This window comes from Carcharhinus amblyrhynchos, chromosome 8 (genome assembly GCF_965287045.1).
Source record: "Carcharhinus amblyrhynchos chromosome 8, sCarAmb.v2.hapA, whole genome shotgun sequence".
Classification (NCBI taxonomy): Eukaryota; Metazoa; Chordata; class Chondrichthyes; order Carcharhiniformes; family Carcharhinidae; genus Carcharhinus; species Carcharhinus amblyrhynchos.
In genome coordinates this window covers 47,939,431-47,961,712 of record NC_137331.1, presented here as the reverse complement: position 1 = coordinate 47,961,712, position 22,282 = coordinate 47,939,431, and the positions used below count along the sequence as shown (strand labels likewise).

The 22,282-nt window shown below is 40.1% G+C and overlaps 1 protein-coding gene across 1 annotated transcript in view; it reads right to left on the bottom strand.

The window, feature by feature from the left end:
- LOC145346986 (lethal(3)malignant brain tumor-like protein 4) overlaps positions 1 to 22,282 on the bottom strand; it is a 329,699-nt gene that overhangs the window by 27,690 nt on the left and 279,727 nt on the right. The window contains exon 22 of the mRNA XM_080194871.1: positions 3,459 to 3,628. Within this exon, the coding sequence (XP_080050997.1) occupies positions 3,459 to 3,628 (170 nt within the window). The remainder of the gene's footprint in view (positions 1 to 3,458; positions 3,629 to 22,282) is intronic.

Below are 22,282 nucleotides of genomic sequence, written 5' to 3'. Positions count from 1 at the left end.
CTAATTTAGAATCAATGAACATTTACAGCAGCCACCTAGCCTAATCCCACTTTCCGGCATTTGGTCCATAGCCCTACAGGTTATGGTACTTGAGGTGCATATCCAGACACTGCCTGATCCACACTCAAAAATGGGATGGGGTAGTAGCAGTTTGAAAATAAAGTCATTATGTTCTCACTTACTTAACAATGCTGTTATTTGTGGTGTAATTTTCAGGCAGACATGAATCTTAGTCGTGATCCCCTGCTTGAAACATGTAAGCAGGGTCAAGTGACAATAGTTGGCCCTTTTTCACCTGTCTTGCCAGATATCTCAATCCCCACTCCTGTTCACCAGCCATTAGTCAAGAGGCGTCTATTTAGAACAATAAATATATACTGGATCCTCAATTGCCTTTTTCTACATAGCATGTGGGTTTTTATATGGCTAGTCCAGTTCAGGTTCTGGCCAATGGCTGATAGTGTTATATTTACTTGCAACAGTAAATCAAAATTTAGTTCAATATCTCAACTGAAAGATAGCTGTAACAATGCTGCCCTCTCTCAATAATGCACAGAGGTGCTCAGTCTAAATTAAGTATATGATTACTGTTGCACCAACCACAACTGAAATACATTGCTGGAGTTTTACGCCTCTCACACCCACCCCGGAAATAGGCTAGCAGGTAGTGGGAGATGGTTGTCTTGGGGGGATAAGGTGGTAATGATGCCATGCTGTTGCATACCAACTGGTGCTAGTACTTTAACAGCAACTGGGAAGGGGTTGGATAACTCATCCTGGCTTGGACCAATTGTGAGCCTTAAGAGACCCATTTGGCCAGTAGTTCTTCTTCCCAAATGGGGTAGAATTCTCACCCGAGCCAACTAATGGACTGACTCAACTCTGGGCTTCCTGGCCACATTGTGGCAGACTGCCACAGCCACTATGTAAATTCTGTCCATTGTAATAATGTGTGACGTAAATGTCAGCATTGTAAACACAGACCTCACTTTGAGGGAAGGATCCTTCGTAATGTACCATTTGTGGGATTATGCTTTATTATATAAGTATTTTTGGGCAAATGTCTGGGACATATTACACAACCTAAACTGTGAAGTGAGAGCTACTTGTCACTGTTTTTTCAAATTAAGTCTAAATACTAATTCAAATTATATCAGCACTGTATTTATCACAATGAGAAAAATGTATATTGTCTGAAGCATGGGTACTTTTTGGATCAATCACGAGCAATGAGTGAGGATTGTAATGTCATTTTTGTTTTCTCATGTCATCATTTCTCATTAATTTATCTGTCAGTTTGAAGAGTGTATTTCCATGGTACATGGGTTTCTGCCAGTAAGAGAATTTTATTGTTCTTCTGGCATGTTTGACAATGGTTATGTTGCTTCATGTCCAGAGAATTCAGTTTTGGTTCTTTTATCACTTGGACCATTGAAATCTATCCTTCAGCATTAGCAGCAGACTCAAATTACTAAAATATGTTGGGCAAGATTTTCCGGTTGCATCCGTCCCGAGACTGAAAATTCCTGCCTGAGGTCAACAGACCTGTAAGTGGTTTGCCAAATCTTCTGTCTCGCCCACCATGATAGGCAGGAATGAACAATTTATCCTGTTGATTTGAAAGTAAGTGACATAAGCTCATAAGCTGAAGTTGCAAGATAGCACTCACATTCATTTTCTCGGGCAGCCCAAAATACTTTGCAGCCAATGAATTGCCTTTTGAAAAGTAGTCGCTGTTGTGTAGGCAAACATTGTTATCAACTGGAGCACACTAAGTCCCTCAACTAGTAATTACATTAGTAATCACATTAACTGTCATTGGTGCTGGCACTGGACAAGACCCTTTTCTTCGTAAATTGTGCCATAGGATTTTTATATCCCCTGAACTGTAAAATAGGTGATTCAGTTCAATCTCTCCTCCAAAAGTTAACCTCAGTGCTGCACTGAAGCGTCAGTCTAAATTATATCCTCAAGTAGGGCTTGAACCTGCAAAATTTTGACTTAAGTCAGGATGCTACCATTGAGTCAAGCTGATACTTAAACATACAAAACGTATCTCAACCACTCTGTCCAATCCCATCTTCATCTGAGGCACCAATCTTATAGAAAACAGGCAATACTCCAATCCACCCAATTGAGTTCCCCATCCCTAAAAATAAGTTTGTATGCAACTGCATAAATTGCTTTCCTATACCAATGTTTGATAGCTCGAAGTGCAATCATGTTAATTCTTTTTAGTCCTTAGGAAATTTTCATTTCTATTACCTTCATTGTAATTGAAAATCAGGAGAGTCAGCATTACTCCAAATGTTTCTAGAATGTACACTAACATAAAACAACACCATACTATTATATTTTGCAGTCATGCCTAGCATCTGTTGCATCATCATTAAAAAGTTTTATTGTTGTTCTGGGGAAGCACTAACCACCAATAGTTTATGGGTCTGAAAATCCACGGCCGTTCTAGTAGACTCTTGGTCCAGGAATTTGCTGGAGTAGGCACATGCTAAGTTACAACTTGGAAACCATGAGCCATGACCTTGTGCCAATGTTTCAACATCGTTTTGGCCATCCTCCCTTACCTCCCTCCATACATCCTTACATCAGGAATTCTGTGATCCTGTTCTCAAGTGGGACTTGATATAAAGTTGGAATGAGGAGATCTGACCAATAGAAGGTCAGGATTGGAGCCTGCATCCCTCAAGATAATGAGGATCCAAAAGTATTTTAGTAAAAGTAGCGAAGGTGACGTTAATTTTTTTTCAATGGAATGGGAACCTTTGATCAGTTTAGTTCCATTAAGCTTTTTAGCCACTTTGCGTGAGGGCAGCTCAGATCCGGCCTTGAGTGACTGTGTGGAGTTTGCACATTCTCCCCATGTCTACGTAGATTCCTCTGTTTTACTCCCACAGTCCAAAGATGTGCAGGTTAGATGGATTGGCCATTCTAAATTGCCCCTTAGTGTCCCAAGATGTGTAGATTAGATGGATTAACCATGGTAAATGTGCGGGGTTACAGGAATAGGACAGGGAAGAGGGCCTAGGTAAGATACTCTGTGAAGAGAGTTGGTGCAGATCCGATGGACTGAATGACCTCCTTTTGCACTATAGGGATTCTGTGTGTCATAAATTACTAAAGGCCTCCTAATAAGAAATCTCACTATGAATTCAAGTAGGGTCAGTGGTGGAAACGCCCAGCAGCCTGGCTGATGTATCCTGGCACCATGCAAATTTCTTCCGTCACATGAACTTTTAAGGCCTAAACATTGAACAAGGTACAATATATTATATCATATCATGTATTCTTGAATATTTAACAGGCTTAAATATTATTTCTAAATAGAAGCTCAAGTGATACTGCATATGTGCCAATATATTCTTCTGGATGTTGAGGGAGAAATCTATAATTTTTCCTATCATCTTCCTCAGTAAACCCCAATTTCTGCCAGTGCTTTGTACCTCATCAATATTCCATTTGGACACCTTGCTAGCTTGGAAGTTCACGACTCCAGGCAGCAGTTTGCAGTGCTGCTCCCAACAAAGTGGGAGATCACGAACTGGATGCGCAGACATGGCGGACATGAAGACAGACTGGTGGAGAGCGTGCTGCATACTGTCAACAGAAAGATCTGGAAAAGAAAGGCAAGAAACAATTATTCACTTTTCCAGAAGCATTTTTTTTCCTATTTGGCTTTGAAGATAAGTTTGTTTTTCAGTGATATTATCAAAGAAGAAAATTTAGTTCCAGGGAGCTTGTTTTTGTAATCACGAAGAAGCTTGCTCCATCATTGGTAAGAATTAGTGTCAAAGATTTGACCTCTCATTAACTGAAGAAAAATAATTGAGGGAATGGGTCATTTGATGTGATAATGATTTAGTGCATTTTTATGATCAGCTGCCTGGAAGGAAAGAAACCTCATTAGATGCTGATCAGCTGAGTAATATTGTATCCATATGCCAGAGTGAAAACTACATGAAAAACATTCATTTTAAATTTAAATGTGCTGGCACTTGTCTGGGCTCAATCAGCTGAACATTTTATATGGGATTTTCAGAATAACAGAGTTAACATTTCAGCTTTCTGCTTGACCTATTGAGTATTCCCAGCATTTTTTTGTTGATATTCCAGGGTTTCTAGCATTTGCAATATTTTGCCTTACCTATACAGAGCAGATGTTCTGTTGTATTACTTGGGTGAGCTCGAGGCTGTTTTATGTTAATTAATATACAATGTTTCATCAAGGACATTAATTTTTATTGCATATGACATGTCAACTTTATTATTTGGCATTTTTGGAGGCATAGTTGTAAATTACATGATCATATGATTCATATTTTCTCTGAATCAGGGGCCTTTATTATTATATGTTTGCTTAGTATTTCAGCTTGCCTCATCTTTTCTTTTGAGGCACAGGAATTAGAGAAAGATCGTAACAAAGATGTTCCTGGTATCGCTTCCCCAAGTCTCTTTCGTTCCCCATCACTCCCTCTCCTATTTCTCAATGCTCTGTCTTCTCTGACCTGTGACTGATTTATTTCCCCAAACCGTGACCTTTACATTGTTCCAGGTCTTGGCTCCCCATGTGATTTGCAATAAATGGACACTTCTCCACCTTCTTCTAAGGCCAATGATCCTTCACTAACTTTCGATTCTGCTGCACTTTGCCCCTCTTCTGCCCCACTCTACCATTCCTTGCCTTGGTCACACTTGCACCAAACTGATTCAACATTATTTTCATTAAATGGCAACAAATCACATCATTATAGGTGAGAACTCACCAATCAGCAGGAGAGGTTGAATAAACGAGGATTGTTTCCACTGGAAAGACGGAGGCTGAGGGCAGACCTGATAGGGGCCTACAAAATTATGAGAGGCATAGACAAACTAGATAATCAGAGGTTTTTTCCGAGGGTGGAAGTCTCAATTACAAGGGGCCACAGGTTCAAGGTGAGAGGGGGAAAGTTTAAGGGAGATGTACGGGGAAATTTTTTCATGCAGAGTGGTGGGTGCCTGGAACGTGCTGCCAGGGAGAGGGTGGAAGCAGGTACATTAGCAACATTTGTGAGGCATCTGAATGGGTACATGAATAGGGGAAGGAATAGAGGGATACGGTCCGAGTAAGGGCAGAAGGTTTTTTTTTGTTTAGTTGGAGCATCATGATTGGCATAGACTTGGAGGGCCGAAGGGCCTGTTGCAGTGCTGCACTTCTCTTTGTTCTTTAAGTTGGGAGGAGACTGGAAAGTTCAGGAGGAGATCAGAGCGGTCAGGGGATAGAGAATATGGGTAGGCCTGGGCCATCCTGTTTTGTGCGTCAATATTTTTACATAGAATGCTTACAGTGCAGAAGGAGGCCATTCGGCCCATCAAACGTGCACTGACAACAATCCTGAGACTAGGATCTGAGGAACAGCCTCAGAGCAAAGTTAGGTTGATTGGCCATGATAAATTGTTCCTGAATGTCAGGGGGAATTAGGATAGTAAATATGTGGGGTTACAGGAATAGGGCAGGACCTGGGTGGGATTGTTATCAGCATGGCTCGATGGGCCAAATATTCTCCTCCTGCATTGTAGATTCTATGATTCTGTGATGACTGTTTAGATCTCTGGAATTCAGTGCCACAAAAGATTGTGGAAGTCAGATCACAATGTATTTAAGACAGAGATAGATAGGTTCTTGATTAGTAAGGGAATCAAAGGTTACAAGGAAAAGGCAAGAGAATGAGGTTGAGAAACATCAACCAAGATTGAATGGTGAAGCAGACTCGATGGACCAAATGGCTTAATTCTACTATATATTTTGATTTTATAATCCCACCCAGGTCCTATCCCTGTATCCCTATATATTTACGCTGCTAATCCCCAGACACTAAGGGGAATTTGCAATGGCCAATCAACCTAACCCGCACATCTTTGGACTGAGAAAAGAAACTGGAGCATCTGCAGGAAACCCACACAGACACCCGAGGCTTCAATTGAATCTGGATCCCTAGCAATATGAGGCAACAGTGTTAACCACTGTTCCACCATGCCACTCCAATGGCAGTCACTCTGATGAAATCAACTTACAGTTTGTGCCTGCTTGCCAAAATCTTTGAAACTGCGACGTGTCTGGTAAGTTCATTTCAAAATTTCTTTTGGAAAAAGAAAACCAGCAAGTACATAGGCAAGCAAAGTGTATTTACCTGTATTTTGTGTAGAACATTTTCCACTAAAATTAGTAGGGGTGGCTAAAATGGTGTCACTATAGCTAATTAGTGATTTATATCAGACTATATAGCAGACATTTGTTGCTTAAAATGTTTTGATACTTTTCCTTGGAAATTTGTGTAACTTAAGAGATCAAGGACTGGCCCGTATGGGATTCCTGGGACAATTACCTTCAGCTGAAGAGACTCAGTAAGAAAGCTGACTACACGTCTTTATGTCTACAATTTCCCCAATTTCTTCATGGTTGTCAGTAAAATTAGGCATCACTGGGCTGTGAGCCACAATCTCTCTCTTAAATGTTTCTAAGAACTAAAACGCTGATTAAAACTATTATTAGATCATTTGAGTTTTTCCAATTAATATAAACAAAACAATATAAAGAATGAGATATGATTTTTTATAATGCAAATGGCTAGGAAACCAAAGTAAGTTACTTTGTTCAAAAAAGCTGTTCCTTTTAACAAACACAGCAAATTCAGGAAGGAATTAACCATTTTTTTCAATTGAAAGGATGACGTTTCTGAATAAAGAGTATTGAATTTAAACAGGTGGGAAGGATGGTGAGGGAGGATAATGAGGAAGCTGATGACCAGACACAAGGGTTTAAGATTTTAGAGCTTTTAGGTGTATAATCCTTCTAATTAAGATTTCTAAGTTCCAAATTTTTAATTCTAACACTAGGATCCTGGTGCTTGACTTAACAAGATATGAATAACTAGTATTTATAAATCAAGTGAAATTTATTAAGCAGGATTTTACATATACTTAGCACAAAGCAGTGAAGGCAACATTGATATCCCTCATCCCTCAAGATACTAGGAGTCCTTCAGCATTGCCAACATGGTGATGTCTCTCTCTTCCCGATCTTTGAAGTGATGTTGAACTGTGTCCAGAAGAATCGTACCCCAGAAACACTGTGCCAACAGAGATTACAATTTTCTCAACTTTTATCCAAACTTCTCATTATTCCTCCTCAATTATTTGGAAAGAGCCCAATTTCATCTCTTCCATTGACCACAGGTACAATTCAGTTTTTATCACCCTACCTCTGTAACTAGAATCATTCACACTAAAGACAAATGTTCATTCATTGCTCTCTTAATTTCTCAGAGTTTACATTCCATTGAAAACTAATGATACACTTTTGTTAGATGCAGAACAGCCACAAATTCATCCTCTTGTGAACAATACACCTCTCATAAGTATTCACATGAACATATTATAGCTCATTCCCACAAATACTAAAACCACTAACTAATGTTAAAACAAAAAGGTGTCCTTCCAAACAAATATAGTTAATAAATTAAGTCAATGTATAGGTTTTGTTTAAAGATAAAGTCATCCAAAGTTCAACCTACTTTAAGCTAGTGCTTCAAAGTTGATTTTAAAAAGTTGGATTGTGAGCAAATAAGACAACATACAGCTGCTCAAATTCAAGACTTTGAGGAAATAGTCATACAACAATTAAGTGTAGTTGCTCACAAACAAAAGCTTTCCTGTAGAGTATCCCCACTATTTTGACTGTCTATTATCTCAGTAACAGAAATTCAAACTAAACTATTTAATTAAAAAATGTGGTTAACAATCAAATTCAAAAATGTTACAAACCAACAACAGTTCCTGAAAATTAGTAGAATTATCAAAATCTCACAGTCCCCACCTTGAGGAAGAATGTGCACTAACACTGACAATCTATACTTAATCTGGTTCTATTGAAAGTTGGTCAGCAATATTCAATCCTTTACATGAGAGCTGAAACATTATGTTAGCCTTCATATTAGTCAAACTGGGACAGTACCAAAACTTTGCTATTTGTCAATCAGATTAACCAAGAATTTAGTTTGGAAACTAGCATGTAAAAATCTTGGACTCCAAGCTCCTTACTAAAAATGAAGAATTCTTTTGTGAAAGGTGGCACAGTGGTTAGCACTGCTGCCTCACTGCACTAGGGACACAGTTTCGATTGCCAGCTTGAGTCACTGTCTGGAGTTTGCACATTTTCCCTGTGTCTGCGTGGGTTTCCTCTGGGTAGTCCAGTTTCCTCCCACAGTCTAAAAGACGTGCTGGTTAGGTGCAGTGACCCGAATAGGCGCCGGACTGTGGTGACTAGGAGAATTTCACAATAGCTTAATTGCAGTGTTAATGTAAGCCTTACTTGTGAATAATAAATTTTAAAACTGCTTTTCCAATGTGACAATTGTTTTCCAGACATGTTATACCAGATACACCCGTGCTAAACACTTAATTATACAAACATTTATAGTGAATAAGTGAACAAATCTTTAGGTACCTGTGTTTTACCATTAATGATAATATTCCTTCTATAACTCTTCACAATCTCATTCTAATCTGTTCTAAAACCCAAATTATATCTAAAAGTTTCCAGTTATTCCCTTGAATCTATCTTGTGAATATTCCCTAACTCTCCAATCAATTTAGACAAGTTCATTTTATATTATTCCCTCTAACCAATTATTGTTAACTCATTTCTCCAGAAAGTATGTCAATTCCTTGAAAACTGAAAAATTATTTCTTACAATAGAACCATAGAAACATAAAATAGATACTAGCCACCTTAACTACGTTGTGCTGTTGTCCAGTAACTAAGCAAGTTTGAGACCCATTCTTCAGAGCGTTTCTACATGTCATTCCACACATTCATGAAATACACTTGTCCAACCACAACTGCACACTTGGATTGGTATATCAACACCCTTTCTGGGCTCCATGTGATCTTATTGAAAGACCAGCATGTATATGTTACAACACATTTGTGAAACTGCCCATTTCATGAAATGGCCAGTCACATTGCCCATTTCTTGAAATGGGCAGTTTCCATGCACAATTCATGGAACAGTTTGACCACCCACTTCATGAAATGGGCATTGGAAAACTTGGAAAATAAAATTTAATTCAGAAATTTCTAATCTACTTAATTCTGTTAATGGTTCTCCTATGTTTCACCTATATAATACATCAACTATTCAGATATAGCTTGCATTCATTAATGATTACAATACAGCAAAAGCAAAGAAAATATTCATACATGCATAATATGCCTTTATTCAATGTACATTTCAGATTAATTGTGACATCCAAACATTCCAAATTCTTAATGTTTCATTCTATTTCATCCAGGATCACTCTCAAACCATTCATATAACTTATACATCAATATTTATTGAATACAATTCATATATATTTAACTTGCCAGCACTAGTCAATGTTGTCACAGGATTTGTGGCTGTGACAGGCACTGCTGCAGCGGTGGACCTGCTTTCAGGCAGAAACATGGTCTTAACAAGCAGTTCCTCCTACAGTGACATCACTGGATGCCTTGCCCACTACAAACACTTCCAGCATGTACAATCCCACAATGGCTGAGTTGTTCTGATAGAATGTCTTTTGCACTCAATCCACCATACTGCACAAATTCAAGCTGATTCTTGGCAAGTCTGCCTTTTACAATCCCCTAGGCTGTTCCATTGGTGCAGCCAGTCCCATCTGCTGCCAGAGCCTTACCTAGAACACTCGGTAGATCACCTTTGCTGCAAGTTAAATGCTGATCCTGGGACAGTCACGTATTGTCCAACGGCAACAGTTCAAACTGATCTTGTGCCATCATCCCCTTCGCTCGCTGTGTACAGCCCTGGTGAACCACCTTCCTTGCATGTCTTCATCAGATTTAGGATTATCTGCAGTGGGTGATATTTATCAGATTTAGGGTTATCTGTAGTGCATGATCCAGAAGCCTGCTCAGGGTCAGACATGGAGGATGAGTCACAGAGTCACAACTCTATGTCCTGGGGGTGTCTGAGGATCATCCATGTTGAACGATCTAGGACTGGATCATGATTGTCCATGTTGGGTAATCCAGAAGCAAACTCAGGGTCATCTATGTTGGATGGTTTTGAGGCTTGCTCAGAATCTTCCACAATGGTGGATGGTACTAAAGCCAGCTCAGAATTCTCCATGGAGGATGGTCCAGAGTCTTGTTCGGAATTAGGATTTTCCATGTTCCCTTCCAGAAGTCATGCCAGTTCTTCTTCCTCAATGGCTGTTGAGAAATTCATCTGGTAGCTTTGATCTGATTCTGCACTGTTGTTTCTTTCCTGGAAGTGCTTGGTAGGGAGCCATTTTTATAGCTTCATGGTAACTGCTGTTCATTTGCCCACTGAGCAAAACAGATAGCATAGCTCCACTGAACACAGCTGTTGTCACTTATCGAGGCCATTGACTTCAGCTTCAGATCATTAATGCTGCTTTCCACACAGCCTTGACTCTGGGGATGTCGGGATGCTCAATGGTCAACATTCAGCATTGTCAGTCTGTGGATGAATTGTGTTATGAACTCACTTCTGTCGTCTGACTGAAGAATACGTGGGGCTCTGAGGTCTAGAAATGTGTGAAACAGCTCATGGGCAACTTCAGCTGCTGTCTGGTGGTGTTGAACTTGGTCCAGTAGTCCATGTAGAGCTGTATGAAACAATAAGTTCCATCCTTCATAGTCTGCATCTCAATCAGATCTATTTGTCCATGTTCATTCAAGTCATTGACAGAGTTCTCACAATCACTCCTGTTGCTGTCTACTGCCTGTGACACTTTCCTATGTATCACTCACAGCGACTGATGTACTGTCCTATAACAGACCGTGGGATGTTTGCATACTTTTCATGTTTCTCATGAGTCTTCTTTTCACCACCAAAGTTAGCATGAGCAGTTTTTACCCCACCTTAACTCATGCATATTGTCAAGGGCATTCCTCCATTACCTCATCATTGTTCTTGACCACTCTTTCTTTCCCCTGGTTCACGAATAGCACTGATCTGCACAAATTTCATGTTTTATTCTTCTCCTAAATTTTGGCTTCCTTTCCATAACCCCAGTTAGCTACTGATGTTGAAAAATCCTATTATCTGTTCCAACTCCATTGACACTCCCCACCTGCAGATCAATTCACTCATGAATATCTACCATTCCTTATCCCTTTACAGCAAGTTATGAATTCCTAAACTATTGGCAAGCAATTACATGGAATTAAAACAATGGATTATGCATAAATCATCCAAAATTCAAATAGTAACATTGTAAACTGAGAATATGTTCAATTTATCTTTAGTCAAATAGCAACAAAAACGTTTTTCCTCAATACTCAAAAATCGCCCAGATTGTCTTTCCACCACCCTTTGTCAAAAATTAAAATTTATTTATCTCCTTAAACTTCAGGTAACTTCCCCATTGGCGCAAAGGAATTTGGGAAATCCACATACATGTAAAGATCAGATTACAATTTCCGACATCATCTTTCCAACCAAAGGTCCATCTTTGTTCAGCGTTTTACTATGGATTGCATAAATCAACAATTGAAGCCTTGTGCAGTTCTAGTCACCTTATTATAAAAAGAATATAGAGACATCGGAGGGATGGAAGGAAGATTTGCAAAGATCATACCAGGAATGGATGAACAGCTTGTGCCTCTTTTCTCTTGAAAGGTGAAGTCTGGCAGGGAGCTGGAATAGAGGCCTTTAAAATTGTGAAAGGTTCTGATTGAGCAGATTCAGGACAGAATCTTCTGCTGGTAGATTATTTTCAACTGTTCACACTATTTCTGGATCCCAATTGCGCAACTTGCTGCAGTGCTCCCTTGGCGTAATCTTCCAGGAGCTGGACTTTTAATTAACTGCCTCAGTGTCCACTGTCATAGGAACATATAGGATTTAGTAGCGGGAGTAGGCCATTCAGTCCTCTGAGCCTGCCCAACCATTTGCTAAGATGATGGATGATTTGCTTGTAGTCTCAACTCCATTTTCCTGTCTGGCCCCTATTGACTCCCTTGTCTGTCAAAAATTTGTCTAACTCTGTCTCGAATACATTCAATGACCCAACCTCTGTTGCTCTCCGGAAATGAGAATTCCACTTATTAACAACGTGCTCACTCCATCTTGAGTGGTATATCTCTTATTTGTAGAATGTGTTCCCAGATTCCAGTCTCTCCCACAAGTGGAAAATCGTTCCCATGTGTCCAGGTATCTACCCGATCAAATTCTCTCAGAATCTTCATTGTTTCAGCAAAATTACCTGTCATTCTTCTCAACTACTATTGGTACAGCCCAAACTTTTCAAACTTTCTTCATAAGTTCCTCATCAGGTAATGACCAAACCAGGCAGATTTCTGAGGGGGACTACTTGGACACTTAAATGAGAAAAATAAAGTGGCATGAAGCAAACAGAGCCATTGGAGTGCAGGAGAAACCACTCTGCAGGATTAGTTTCAGCAGCCAAATGCGCAGCCAGAAATCTCCACAGCCATGTTATTGGGACAGGAGCTTCCTGCTCCCATGGTACCCCTGGTCTGGCGTTTGAAAGCTGCCTTCAGAGAGCTCCACGCTCAGTGACAGTCAGCTCTGGCAGTGTGAAGATCACAGTGGTGTCCGCAACACCAGCCATCCCCTCCCTCATTAAGTATTTCACTGGCTGAAGGAGCCACAATTACTAATGAGTGGGTCATAGCCTCTTCTGCTGCGCACCTGCTTTAGGTAAAGTCACCAGGTGGGAACACAATATTTCAATCGCGGATTTTGCTCCTGGTCTTACCTTTAATCACTTCTGTGGGACCAGGAAGCTTCCTGCTCTGCCATCAGCCCCCATCTAAATTCCCACCACACACACACACACACAAAACCAAAGAAAAATTTCCACCTGCGAGGGAGAGCAAAAAAAATGCCAAAAATATAGAATAGTCATGAAAAAAAAATCAAATAAGGTCTTGAACATAAACCTCTTTATCCAGAGAGTGATGGAACATGGAACCTACTGCCACAGGGAATTGCTCCAGGAAATTGTGCACTTAAGAGTACATTGAGAAGAATATGAGGGAGAAGAGAATATTAGTGTATGCAGACAGAGGTAGATGAGGAAGGATGGGAGGAGGCCTCAGGGGATGTGTCGGTTACTTGGATTGGTCATGCTAAATTGCCCCTAGTGTCCAAAGATGTGCAGTTGGGTAAATTAGCCATGGTAAAGTGTGTGAAATTACAGGGATGTTGTGGTGGATAAAATGCTCTTTTGGAGATTCGGTGGGCTGAAAAGCCTCCTTTGGCACTGTATGCAATTGCTGCGCTTACTTAGCAGTCAAAAGGCCTCCTCAAGGACACTTCTGCAAGCCCTTCAGTGTCAAAGACGAGACCCTAAGAAGGGCCAAAGCAATGACCTGTCCCACCAAATTAGGCTGTATCTTGGACATGAATGTTGATATGTTCTAGCTATCTAATATCAGGTCAAGGTACTTGGTGTGATTTGAAATGGAAGAAAGGAAAAACAAGATATTGACTATACAGGAGTATTAATAAAACAGTAGGCAGGGTTCGAAACCATGAACAAAGGTCTAAGGGGACAATACAGGAATTAAATAATCCCTTAATATAGCTGTTATTTTATTTATTCAATATATACTATTTTGATATGCCAGTTTAATTTAATTGGAAATCAGTTTTCACCACACAGCAGCTGTCATTCTGTTCCATGTGAAATGAAGCTTACGCTAACTGCAAAGGCTGTGCTTTAATTACTGCAGGTTTATTAAGCACCAATCTGCAGTTGACTATGAGGAAATTTTATATTCAGCATATATTACATTAAGTAACTTAAGGGTAAATAAGAGATCATTCTTACATTAATTTCAACATGCAATACTCGCAATAAGAAATTGGAATCCATCAGTCCAATGTTTCCAGGGAACCAACTGTGAAATAGCTCAGCGGTAAATCATATAGCCTATCAAAGACATTTTTTTTTCACTGACTGATTATTATGACCCACACTCAGCATGCTTGTTCCCAGCTGCCAACTATCCTGTAGAAATTTCAGTAAGGTTACTAATTACATGGTCATTTAACACAAAATACTTGTTTTGGTTTCTGAAACCTCATTACTTTTGCTAGAAGCAATATAGTTACATTATGTCAGTCTGTTACATTGTTTTACACATTATAAATCTGTGCTGATTATTTGTTCCACAAATTAAGTACATGACAATGAAACATGGAATATTCTGTGGCACAATATTGAGCAGTAATTTTGAAATGAACCATTCAGATTTTGGTAAAATTCAGAAGGACTTTGTTTTCTTACATGGTACATTGGTTTCATGGAAAACATGTGCAACATTATGATTCCTTTATTTTATAGCTACTTATTATTTATATTTCAAATACTCTTTCAATTTGTGATCAAGCAAAAATATAAAAATGAGTGTGCACTTTAACTCATTGAAATGAGCTATTACAATTGTACAAAATTGACTTTTCAGACCTATAAAGATTAAAAAACAAAACCCTTTGATCAAATGTGTGTTTGGGTGAAACTCATATTCATCAAAATTACTGTGCAATGACACAGGTCCAGCCTTCTGACCAGGAAACTTGCCCACTCGTAGTGCTCATTACAAATTCAGGGTCACACTGCCCACCAATTTTCCATCACTATTTTTAATAAGATGAGCCTTTTTGTGGAAATCCTGCTGGATCAATGGCAAGATTGGCATTGCACTGTCTGTCTTGATGAATACTGACCCACGTCAGACTTATTTTTCCGCTGGCAGATGGTTCCTAGTAATACTGGCACCGCAATGTCTTCCATTTCTCAGGCACGTGAAATAGCTCTTGATTTCCTTAGGTATTCAACATCCACTGTTGCTTCTGGAAAGCTTTCCAGAATGGTGATGGATGCTGGAAACTCAAAATCGTTTAACTGTGGTGCACAAAACACTTAATGTATCACATTGGCCATGCTGTCAGTGTTCATGCATTCTTTCATTAATGTGTCTCTGTCCAAAGGCAAGTGCTTGGCTGATTGTCTGCTGATCCTTCATCCCAAGCCACTTTCTTTGTCAGTGGTGCTTTGCCATTGCCTTCCACTCTGGGAGGAGGGTGAGTAGTAGGTCGCAAGTCTACCTCAGCTGGACCAGGAATTAAACCAGTGCTATTAATGTTACTCTGAACAACACAATAACCACCTGAGCTATACTGGGCACCTCTTATACTTACACAGGCATATCCGGAAAAATGTCCTGCTATTAATTAATATTGGCACAATTACAAAGTGGTGAAACCGGCAACATGTATCAGGGCGGAAGTAGCCACGGGAGAAGCAAACGGAAAGTAGGGCAGAACATAACATTAATTTGTCAAACTTGTACTTAGGCTTATCTGAATTTGTGATACATCATGGTCAATGGATTGTATAATTTCATTTAATTATCATCTGTTTGTGGTTACCACTTCTGTACTACAGACATTTAGTTCAGCCAGGGACTAATTAGGTGCTCTCTTTGACAATTCCACTTGTACAGCAAAGACGGTCGCATTTAATTGCCTCATTCACGTAAACAGTGGAGGATCCTGGGTTTTTGAAACCACTGATCAGAGTTGTCAGAGCTACGAATCAATGAGGTTGTATGAACAGATTTGTACATGAACTTTGACCTAGGTATGCTCAAATGTAGCAATGGAAAAATTATCCTGCAAAATAAAAATACTGGGAACAAGAAATGCCAGATGGAAACAACATATCAAAAGAAGCAATTTATTAAATAATTGAAAACATTCAGCATATCAGCTTTCATATATATTTATCAAATATTCCTCTGTGTGTTTACAGTTTTACCTGCTGTACAGGTGTGTGGTAGCATAGTGGACTCATGATCCAGAGGATAAAAGCAAAATACTCTGGATGTTGGAATCTGAAACAACCTGCTGGAAAAACTCAGCAGGTCCAGCAGCATCTGTGAAGGGAGAAAATAGAGTTCACATTACGAGTCTGTATGACTTTTTTTCAGAATCATCCAGAGGTCTGGACTAAGGGTTTGGAGGCAAAGGCTGGAGTTTTCTCGACTACAGGACATGCCACTGCTGCAAGTAATTCAATTGATGGAGAGCAATCTCATGCTGGACAATGAGATCCTCAGGTGCTCAGACAATTAACTACTGGCAGGTGAGGGGACATGATGATGGGGCACAGGTAACCAGTTCCAAAATGCAGGTGTGCTGTAAAGCAGCGGGTACAACACTGCTGGAAGTGCTGGCACCATATGTAAAGATCTGCCATCCTTCCCTGAATATAGCTGCTGTCCTGTTAATAGCGATTGCCCGGTTAGTAGCTCCTGCCCTGTTTGGAGTAATGAAACTCAGTATCCTGAGTTTCAATGCCCTATTATCGACTGAAGCTGGCATTCTGAAGGAATGACAGAAAGAAGGTCCCAGACAGCCCTACAGTTCACTCACTTGTGAAAGGCAGGAGGTCTTCTTCCCGAGGGAGGGGAGGAGGACACCACCCCATTTAACCAAGCTAAACTGGACAAAGATCACTGAAGAGATCAGCAGCAATGGAGTCATCCTGTTAACTTGGTTTCAATGAAACAAAAGGGTGAATGACATTATTTTCTACACTTTGCTTCTCGTAGGGGTTGCAGCAACATGTGAGAGTGAGGGGGGTGGAAAAAGATTGCCCGCCCAATTGTGGCATTGGGGTCTGGTTGCAGCAGATCTTGTAAGAAGGATGGATGGAACTTGGTCAATGGGTGCTTGTCTATCAGTGTTAAGTGGCAAGGTTGCTCCAGAATGGCATCAGAGAGAGCATTCACATGTTCCTCCATCATGCACAGCAAGGCTGCCACTGGCTGAGATGTTGTGCCTGATGTCGTCGAATGCCAAACATTTTTCCTGAAGGAATAAAAAGAGAGGGCCTAGACTGGGGGTGGATTCACTTTCTTGCATCCTAACACCTATGGAAGAGGAGGTTTTAGAATTGGCAGGGTGAGACTGGGAAATTCTGCTATGCATAAGGATCTGGGTGCTCTTGTACACAAATCACAGAAAATTAACAAGCAAGTTAACAATGAGGAAAGCAAATGGTATGTGCGCCTTTATTATAATGGATGTATAAAAGTAAAGAAATTTGCTGCAACTATATTGGCAAGACAACACCTGGCATACTGTGTACAGATTTGGTCTTACCTAAAAAACTGCCTTCAAAAGAATGCATTGTATGTTCACTAGATTGATTCCTGGGATGATGGGATCATTCAATGATGAGACATGCACTAGGTTAGCTCTGCGTTCACTAGAGTTTATATGAATGAGAGATTATCTAATTGGAACATATGAGATTCTTAAGAGGCTTGCTAGGTGGATTCTGGGAGGATATTTACCCTGACTGGGGAGTCCGGTACCGAGGATGACAGTTTCAGAATAAGTATTCTGTATTCTGAGTACATTTAGTACATTTGAAAGTATGAGGAGAAATTTCTTTATTCAAAAGGCTATGAACCTTTGGAATTCTGTACCCAAAAGCTTTAGATGCTAGGTCATAGAATATATTCAAATCAAATACTGGCTTTAAATACTAAGGAAATCAAGGGGTATGGGGTAAAGCAGAAAGATGTAGCTGAGTTAGAAGATCAGCCATACTCTTATTGCAGGCTCAAGTGTGTTCCTATTTTTTATATTCATTTATATTGAATTAACACATTGGGGCAGAACTTCTGGACTCCCAAGTGTCAGATTTGGGGTGGACCCCAAAGATGCACTGGGGAATCTCTCTCAGAACTCCCCAGGCATGTTTTGTATAGCAACTGTCCAGAAACTCTAACTTCCCTTGGACAATTATATTGCACTGTGAACCATCTGACAAAGAGATTTAAATCGCTAACTTTGGATGATTCTGCCAGTATTACAATAAAAATTATTCAGAAAAAGTTAAAAGAAATGAAACCTCTTCTAACTTTTGTGTAACTATCTTAAATATCCAGACCAATTCCCACACGGACTGCCCCACCTGTCCCCGCCAACCAACCACCCTCTCCAATATATTCCCCCACATCCACCAAACCCCCACCCGCATGGGACTTCACTCCCTTTATCAACCAGCAGGCCTGAGTCTCATCCCTGACTCAACTGGATCCCACCTCGACTGGACCACCCCTGCCCTGGCAAATCCTCGACTCAAATGGAGTCCTTCTGTCCGATCTAACCCATCCTGGCTTGACTACAAAACTTCCCTCACCCACTTCCCAACCAGGATGTACCAGTACCTCCCCTCCCCAATCCCCCAACCTGGCTGGCCCCTTCCTTGACCCATTCTGCATCCACTGAACCAGCACACAGCGATGTTTGACCCCTCCTTGGATCTCCGAGCACACCCACTCATCCCCATCATTCTTCTGCCGTCCTCCCCATTCCAACCACTCCTGGAAGTTCGTGACACTGTTACAACAGAATTTCTATTTTAAGACAGATTAACTGTGTTTTCCAGACATCAGAACCTCTAGAGGTAAAAGGTAGAAAGGAGGTTGGATCCATCAGTTCAGTGCCTTTACAGAGAGGCTTGTGGGCCAGGAATGTTCCCTTCTGGCCCAATAAGATAATTTGTAAAACCCTCTCCCTGCACCTTTTCTCCCCAATACCACACCCATTACCGACTCCTCATAATTTCTCTCAACTTCCTAGCGTTTTCTTGACTGTCCACCAACAATTCTCTATTAACCACCCTACCCCCACTACTCCCTCCCATTTCTCTATCTCTCATTCTCTTTCTCAAACCAATCTGCTCCTGGGCTATTACCTTTTCTCAAGCAATAAGACTGGCCTCTTGGCTGGTTATCTGCTCAAAAAATCTCATACAGCAGTTACCTTTTCAAGGGACTAGCCAGCAACGCCCACAACCTGTGAATGAATAGTAAACAAAGATTCTGGGAAACCTGGCCTTCTGGGTTTCCTGATGATAAACCATACCCTCCACCCACACTCCAAAATCCCACTCTAGTAAATAACCTAGTTTCCCATAACTATGCAATTTGTTGGAGTTGGATTCTTTACTGAGGCGTGGAGCAGTGGTGAACTGATGTCTCCTAATCCACCTGAATCTTAGCCCACTTCCCTGAACAACCAGGGGGTCAGTCACGATAAGCAATACAAGCTCTTGATAAGATTCCCACCAAGTGGGGAAACTCCAGAGAGGTAATCTCAGTGATGCACACCATTGTAGCACCAGAAAAGGGGATAGCATTGTTTTGAAGGGTAGAAGAGGCCTTAAGACTGCATCAAAGTGTCCAATGAAGCTGGCAGCTGACAGAAAGGCTCCCAGCTCATAAATTCTGAATCCAATCTGGAGGCACACATATCCTCTATTAGGTACTCTTCCTTTTCCTGACTTCAAGACTGTTACTGCTACTTTTACGTGGCTCAAACAGATGGCAGTAATAGGGCAAATGCCAAGAAAATCTGAGGGGGACCTGGACACTGAACCCATGCCATTATTAATATTTGGCAAGGAATGAAAACTGCACCCATCCCAGTAGGGACTGGAACTCCAAACAGGGTTATGATGCCATCGTAGATCACTAAAATTCTGTAGGCCCTTATCTGCAGAATGCTTGCCTTTCCTCTACAGTTACAGGCTTTTAAAACCAAAAATCTGCGCTATCTACTTTATTCACAGCCTGGAAAACACCATGAACATGTATTAAAATAAAAATCTTTTCTCCAACTCTTTCCAAGCATGTTAACTATTTAATCTTGGTCTTCACTTTAGATTTAGATAAAGACCTCAGACAGCTTAGATTCAGGCTCTATTCATCACTCTGGAGACACAAAAAACTGTGTTTCTTCCCATCGTCTGTCGTCAATAAGCATTTATCAAAATAGAATGAATTCTATTCTATTCATAGTATATGAAAGAGGGAGAAAGAGTAGCCTTCTACTTGTAGTATTAAAATGAATTGTTTGGTAAACTAACTGAATTAATTACACATTTATTATGAAGCTATGATGCAGAAGCTTTGATATGAGTACAGTATATCATACTGTAGAGTCTGACTCTGATCGATTCAAATAACACTACGTCCTTTTTACCCGCAAGATTGATTGCAGATAAGAATCACAGCAATCTCTCAAAATAAATTCTGTGGCTGACAGAGACAGAACAGGAACCTGTGGTGCAGACACATCCAGTAATTCCTTTTTGGTTAGGTCTTTCTGATTATTTGCTCAAGGCCCCTGTAAAGTTGCTGTACTTGCATTGAAGCCTCAATGTGGAGACATAAACACACCAATGGATCATACATATTTATTGCTGGAGTCTGTTGAATTGCCAGTTTACGTAACAATATTAAATCATGTGGAAGTCTTCACTTGGACGTAATATTTTATGGGGGAGATTGAATACTCATTATGCCATATGTTTGTATCATCAATTCCACTTCTCATTCAATAGGAAATAAATTAATCCAAGATTTATGGGTCACAACTTGTCTGATTCTCTGCTCAACTGCTACAAGGACAAACAATATCAGAATTGACAATTATGTGGAATAGTCCAAAATTAAGATCAAACATTTATTGTAATAAACATCTTCAAAACTCACTTCCCTTTGTTTAATCCTATGTTTTAGGTAGGCTTTTTACAACATTCTAGCAACAAAAAAAAAGACCCTGTTGAAATTCCCAGCAAAAATCTAAATTGACCTGTCATTCTGTTAAAACTATCAACTGACTTGGGATTCAATTTTAAACATGTTTTTTATTTATGATTCTTTAAAGTTGTGTTTTCTTTCCTTTAACCTTTAAGCAAAAGACCCAGCAGCTTGGTTTTCAGTCACTTTTAGCTACATTTACCTTGGACTAAAAAGAATTTTTTTTTCACTGCTAGAGCTTTTGCCACCATTGCTGCTAATAACACTAATTAGCAACCAACAGCACAACTCTGAAGTGGTTCGAACTTTTTGCTAGATCATGATTTAAATCTATGTGCCTTTCTGACTGGCAGCCCATAAAACATTGACTGAATGTGGAAACTAAAAAGCATCAATTAACAGCTTTAATAGCTGCCATAAAAGAGGCTGTGCCTATTTCAACAGTTGTGGAGAACAAAATAAATTGTAGGGCTAACTTTCTGAATTTGTGTTCCCAGCACAGATCCTCTGCACCAGTAGTACGTAACTGGGAGTTTGCAGGGTCACTCACCATGAAACGCATGGCTTTATAGATGAAAACGATAAGCATGTGTTGACCCGCACAGAAAGCAGAATGATTAGTCTCTTGCAAGTGATGAAAAGCCAACATAATCCGCACTATCCCAAAGGAACATGGTCTTCGATAGGTAGAAACAGTTAGCAGTTATCTAGTGAAGAATCAAAGTTGAACAGCGTTCAATTGTGACATCAACTGAAGCTTGTGACGATGATCAATCAATGCTACTAACTCATGTATTTCAGCCAGGGAGGCGATGGCTAAGTGGTATTATCGGTAGATCATTAATTCAGAGACTCAGCTAATGTTCTGGAGACCTGTGTTCAAATCCTGTCACAGCAGGCGGTGGAATTTGAATTCAATAGGGAAAAAAATCTGGAGTTGAGAATCTATTGATGACCATGAAACCATTGTCGATTGTTGGAAAAACTCATCTGGTTCACTAATGTCCTTTAGGAAAGGAAATCTGTCATCCTTACCTGATCTGGCCTACATGTGACTCCAGAGTCACGACAATGTGGTTGACTCTCAACTGCACTTAGTTAACTAGGGATGGACAATAAATGCTGGCCAACCAGCGATACCCAAGTTCCACAAATGAATAAAAATAAGCCACATCAGCACTCTTCATTATGTTAATCTGTTGAAAGCTGTTCTTTATCATTTTCCTGTATGTCCACGCTTTTCTTGATTGTGGAGCATTATTAACATCATTGTGACAGGTTGCAAGGTGCCTCCCTCAATGTTCCTTCAAGGTTCCAAAACACTGCTTGGAACCCAGATTTTGTCATTGGCCTCACCATAGGAATTCTTAGCTCTGACAATCATAAAGTTAACTGAAATCCCTCAGAATCCATATAACCTGTTATCATATTGGAAAAGATCTTGCACGTTGGAATATCACAAAATCTAACAGTCACAGCATAGCCAAGCAGCTCTGGCACTAATATGAAAGATATTCAAGTTGATAGCACACACTGTTGTACACTGTCTCAACTATTTCTAAGTTGTGACTTCCCTGATGGAGCCCAATGGGGATGTACATACAAATA